Source organism: Sphaeramia orbicularis, chromosome 4, assembly GCF_902148855.1.
Source record: "Sphaeramia orbicularis chromosome 4, fSphaOr1.1, whole genome shotgun sequence".
NCBI lineage: Eukaryota > Metazoa > Chordata > Actinopteri > Kurtiformes > Apogonidae > Sphaeramia > Sphaeramia orbicularis.
In genome coordinates, this window is record NC_043960.1 from 3759057 (window position 1) to 3765203 (window position 6147).

The 6147-nt window shown below is 37.3% G+C and overlaps 1 protein-coding gene across 1 annotated transcript in view; it reads left to right on the plus strand.

The window, feature by feature from the left end:
• abca7 (ATP-binding cassette, sub-family A (ABC1), member 7) overlaps window positions 1–6147 on the plus strand; it is a 69621-nt gene that overhangs the window by 39227 nt on the left and 24247 nt on the right. The window contains 7 exon segments of the mRNA XM_030131383.1: window positions 976–1033; window positions 1144–1346; window positions 2519–2630; window positions 2736–2759; window positions 3247–3392; window positions 5242–5366; window positions 6016–6123. Coding sequence (XP_029987243.1) covers window positions 976–1033; window positions 1144–1346; window positions 2519–2630; window positions 2736–2759; window positions 3247–3392; window positions 5242–5366; window positions 6016–6123 — 776 coding nt within the window.

A 6147-nucleotide genomic window follows, 5' to 3' on the forward strand; every position in this document is an offset into this window, starting at 1 on the left:
CTACTTTGTTCCACCCATTCAAACCTGATCATTTAAGTTGAAATTAGGACCCAGTTATCACTAACTTTGCAGCCCCCGTTGAGAAATGACTCAGAATGGTGAGAATCAAGGCGTTGGAGTAAATACATACATTTCCTAAATTCTAGGAGTCACAAATTTTTGCCAGAATGGCCGTGAAATCTACATTCTGTTCTAAGTAGTCTTAAAAGGTCTTAGAAAGTCTTCAATTTTTACTTGAAGAAACCTGTAGGAACTGTTTGTTGTGATGTGTTTTGTTTTTTGTTTTTTTTTTTAACTTTTTATTTTAATTTTTTAAATCACTTTTACAGGGTAGTAACAAAAACAAACAAACAAAAAAAAGCACACACACACACAATACAGCAAGGGGGGATGCTGTTCCTTATGCACTTGACTGCTTTTCCGTATCAGATCTGGTAACAAGAATTTGTGTCCTTGAATACGGTCCATTTCTCCCATCTTTGCTTAAAAGTTCCCACCTTAATCTTCAGATAAAATGTTAATTTTTCCATGGTATATATTTCCTCTATAATGTCCAGCCATTGCTCTAGTTGAAGAGGGTCACTTTTTAACCATTTCCTTGTGACTACCTTTTTGCAGGCAAGAATTAAGATTTTAAATAAGTAAGCGTCTTCTCTTTTAATTGTGTCATTAGGTATTAGACCCAGGTTGTGATGTGTTTTTTAAATCATCTTAGGGCTGAAACAACAGCACAGGAGGGAAATTAAAGATGAAGGTTAGATGATACATTAGCAAAGAAAGTATGAAAGACACGATTTTATTTTATTTAAACTTTATTTAACTGGCCAAGAGGTCAGAAGTGAGCTAGAAAGATATAATCTAGTACAGAGCATCTGTACTGTGAGTGTCTAATGTTTCCTGTTTGTGGTCCAGGACAAATACATGAATGAATGAAAGTCCCTGTGGTGTAAATGTAGCCTGTGCTTTGTGCATCAGGACAGTGAATCGTCTATGAGTGAAGACACAGGCCTGGGAAGTGAAGACAACAGCTCCGGTATGTCTTAAACCTCTGTGTGAACTGTCAGTGTTTCTATAAGCATCGCTTCAGTGTTATGATTAAAAACTTGACTGACCATCCTGTCCCTTCCCGTCTTTTTGCCTCAGGCCTGTCGGCGTTACTGTCTCTGGCTCGTCTCCACATCCCGGGGGCGAGGCTGGTGGAAGAACTGGGCCAGGAGGCGGTCATCAACCTGCCGCAGATCGCCGCTAAGGACACCAGCCTGGCGGTGTTTCTGTCCGAACTGGACCACAAACTGGTCGAATTGGGCATCAGCAGTTACGGCCTATCAGACAGCACCCTGGAGGAGGTATTTATGAGGACAAAAGTATTGGGACATGTTGAATTCAGGTGTTTCTTTTCTTTTCTTCCTGAAGGCATCTCCTTATTTATCAGAAAAATTGATCGATCTTTACATGTTTTTCTCTCCTGTTGTCAGTGTTGGGAAATGTGCTGCTTTGTCACTTAGAACCCCATAATTACCAGTACACACAATAATTTTTTGCACATTCTTTAAGACAGAAACTGGTAGTCATATATATGTATTTATTTTACTTATATTGATAATATTTGTTTTGCACATATTTTACACATTGATTGTTCTAATTGAATTTTAAGTGTTTTAATATATATATATTTAGAGCTTTATATACATATATATATATATATATATATATATATAGATATAGATATAGATAGATAGATAGATAGATAGATAGATAGATAGATAGATAGATAGATAGATAGATAGATAGATAGATAGATACACACACACGTACATATAACAGGGGTCTGGGATACAAAATAATAATGACAAATGTCATAATCTAGTTTTATATTGTGATAAATATTATTGCGTTGGTTAGTTTTGTTTAAATTGTTATCTTTACCTCCAAAATGACTTAGAGATGGTTTTTACTTCATTTCTCTCAGCATTGATTTTTTTTTGGGGGGGGGGGTTTATCCATGACTATGATTTTAAATGTTCTTCCTCTGAATTTCTAAAATATTTTTCATCCTCTGACTGTAAATTAAAATTTTCTGCCACAACTAACCATCTACTTTCTTCACATCTCACTGAGGAAGAAAAATCTCCCTTTAATCTTTAAGGAAATATTGATGTTTATATCTTAAATCAGCATGAATCAGCATGTCTTATAGCTGTAGACATGATGTGTCCCAATATTTTTGTCCATATAGTTTATAAACATCAATATTTCCTTAAAGTTTAATGGCAGATTTTTCTTCCTAAGTGAGATGTGAAGAAAGTAGATGGTTAATTGTGGTAGAAAATTATTTTATATAAAGTATTTTAGAAATTTAGATAGATTGTGAATTTATATGTTTTTGTATGTTTTTACTTTCCTGTCCTCTTTTATACAAATGTCATATAAACCTGTAGCCGTGCTCATTCAAGGAGGATACTGACACAAACGATTAACATGACAGTATTTAATTTTTCATCGTCCTGCTTATCTCCAGATCTTCCTGCGGGTTGCAGAGGAAACCGGGGTGGACGCAGAGACTCCGCAGAACCAGACACTGTCAGATGATCAGAGAACAGAGAGACAACAGGTGGACGAACCAGACAGAGGTGTGCACGTATACAAAGAACACATCCAACAGGATTATGTGTCTCAGTGTGTTTCATTTACAGTCTGTTGTTCAATGTGGGTGTTTTTTCTGTTGATGCTTCCAGTGAGGAAAAGGCTTCGTAAGCGAGGTACATTCGGTTCTTTTAGTGACGCCGTAGCCCCTTTTCCACCAACATTCCCAGCAACTTTTATTACCAGGAATTTATTTACCTGGGTAAAAGAATTCTTGGTAATCTGTGTGATTTGTTGTTTTTTTTTTTTATAAACGCTCTGTTTTTATAGACTCTTTCACAGATATATATACTGTTGATATTGTGTCTCTTCATATTTTACATCAGTTTTTGTTGTATTCTACTTTAGTTCTATTCTTATTTTACTTTTTGTAAAATTTGACATTTAATTTTCTCATTTTACTTTTTAGTTTTTGGAATTTTATATTTGTTCTTTTCTTATTTTCTGATGTATTGTTTTTAAAGGCTACTCTATTCTATTCTATTTTCAAATTTGTCAGGTTTCTTTGCTGGTTTCCATCTTATCTGGTTGGTCAGTCCTGATGAGGTGTCGTCTCTTTCATTGTGTCAGTCTGAGTTTTGACGTCAGCGTTTCCCATTTCAGAGCCTCAGGAGACCGACCTGCTGAGCGGAGATGGACGAGGCGGCGTTCCTCTGACTGGATGGTGGCTGACGTGGCAGCAGCTCAGGGCTCTGTTCATCAAACGGTGGCTTTATGCTCGGAGGAGTCGCAGGGGCTTCTTCGCTCAGGTGACGACAGATATCAGACCATCAGAGTTCAGCCAGAGCTCAGCTGAACTGGGTTTACAAATAAAAAAAACCAACTTGTAATCTGAATGTATTAAGTCCAAGTTCATTCGTGTAATAAGAAATTATAGTTTCAGTCAATATGACAGTGGTTGTTTTCACGATTTAGGTGAGGTCAGTCGTATTTATTTAGTCCATCCATCGTGTAAAACTCATTTTAGTTCAGGTTCCACATACATACCAATTTGAACTCTAGTGGATCAGACCAGTAAAATACTATCATAATAACCAATAAATAATAACAACTCCAAATTTTCTCTTTGTTTTAGTGTAAAAAACTAAAATTACATGAAAATGTTTATTTGAAAAAATGTCTTAAGACAAATAAGTACAATTTTAATAATATTTTGCCTGTTACTAAATGTTTTGTGTGTTTGTAGATCCACTGTGATCTGCGAGTTGTAATGAACATGAGTCGAAGCATACTATTGTTAAAACTGCACGTATTTTTCGTAAGAAATCTCAGGTTGTTCATGGTTGTTCATGTTATTCACAATGATAGTTTGTAGATATAAACATTTTTATAATGTAATTTTGCTTATTTCATTGATTGATTGATTGATGGATTTATTTAGAATATGAATGTCAAAAAAGAAGAAAAACTAGAAAAGCACTCGGAGAGTGCAGACCTCCGCCAAGGCTGATCAGTGGCCCCCCCCCCGTGGGCCCCCCCACGCCAAGGAGGTTATGTTTTTGCCAGGGTTTGTTTGTTTGTTTGTTTGTTTGTTTGTCTGTCTGTCTGTCTGTCTGTCTGTTTGTCTGTCCATTAGTGTGCAACATAACTCAAAAAGTTATGGACAGATTTTGATGAAATTTTCTGGTCTGCACCCCCCCCCCCCCCCCCCCCCCCCCCCCCCCCCCCCCCCCCCCCCGATCACCACCAAAATTTAATCATTTCTTCCTTATCCCATTTCCAACAAACCCTGAAAATTTCATCCAAATCTGTCCATAACTTTTTGAGTTATGTTGCACACTAACGGACAGACAAACAGACAGACAGACAGACAAACAGACAGACAAACAAACAAACCCTGGCAAAAACATAACCTCCTTGGCGGAGGTAATAATAAATAAACAAAGGAAACATTTAAATTTCATTCAAAAACATATGGAAGAGTAGCCCGTGGGCCAAAATCAGCTCTCCAAAGGGTTCAGTCTGGCCCACAGGGTGAATGAGCAAAATCCAAAAATGACACAGAAGACACTGACAGTCAAGAGTGTCACTGATTCTTGACAAGTTGTATTGATCATAAAATTAAATGCTGTATTTTTCAGTTCCAGATGCCTGTTCCTAAATGTTTTGTGTATTTATAGATCCACTGTGATCTGTAAGTTGTGATACACAAGTGTAAATGAGAAGCTCAGGCATAATATTGTTAAAATTACACTTATTTGTCTCAATAAATTTGAGGTCGTTCATTAATGATCAGGTGATTCACATTTTTTGTTGAAGGATAGTTTGTAAATATAACCATTTTCATACTTTAATTTTCCTTTTTTTGTACTAAAACAAAGAGAAAAACTTGGAGTTGACATTATTCATGTGTCATAATGTTATTATTTTGCTGATCCAGCCCATTTGAGGTCATATTGGTCTATATGTGGCCCCTGAACTAAAATGAGTTTAACACCCCTGGTTTAGAGGAAAAACTAAAATTTGAATGTTTTGAAGATTTTTACATTAGAATCAGGTTGTTTTGAGGAGTTATCTGTTATTTTATTAGATATTATAAGAGGGAAAATGTGCTGTTTGTGTGTTTTTCTCTGAGTTGACGGTGTATTTGTTTGGCAGATCGTCCTTCCTGCTGTGTTCGTGCTGATCGCTCTGCTCTTCAGTCTCATCGTTCCTCCATTTGGGAAGTATCCGCCTCTGCAGCTTCAGCCATGGATGTACGGAGAGCAGTACACCTTCTTCAGGTCAGACACGTTTATGTATACTGCAGTGAAAGGACATGGATGGATGGATGGATGGATGGATGGATGGATGGATGGATGGATGGATGGATGGATGGATGGATGGATGGATGGATGGATAGATAGATAGATAGATAGATAGATAGATAGATAGATAGATAGATAGATAGATAGATAGATAGATAGATAGATAGATAGATAGATAGATAGATAGATAGATAGATAGATAGATAGATAGATAGATAGATAGATAGATAGATAGACTTATATGTTCCCATTACATACAACTTAAATGCATCTGTTTAAATAAAGAGCAGAACAGCACATTTTGTGTATTTTATTTGGAAACTAGAAGCACTCGGAGAGCGCAGACCTCCGCCAAGGCTGATCAGTGGGCCCCCCCGTGGGCCCCCCCCACCCCCGATCACCCCCAAAAGTTAATCATTTCTTCCTTATCCCATTTCCAACAAACCCTGAAAATTTCATCAAAATCTGTCCATAACTTTTTGAGTAATGTTGCACACTAACGAACAGACAAACAAACAAACAAACAAACCCTGGCAAAAACATAACCTCCTTGGCGGAGGTAATAATTTATGTCTTGTCTTGAGCTGTTTGCTTTTTGTCTTCGCCTCTTCTTTCATGTCTACAGCAATGACGCCGGACGGAACCCGGCCATGGAGAACCTTCTGGAGGCTCTGCTGGACCAACCCGGGTTCGGTACCAAGTGTATGGAGAAAGAGGAGGACGACAACAGCACGTAAGACAACGACAGTACAACACA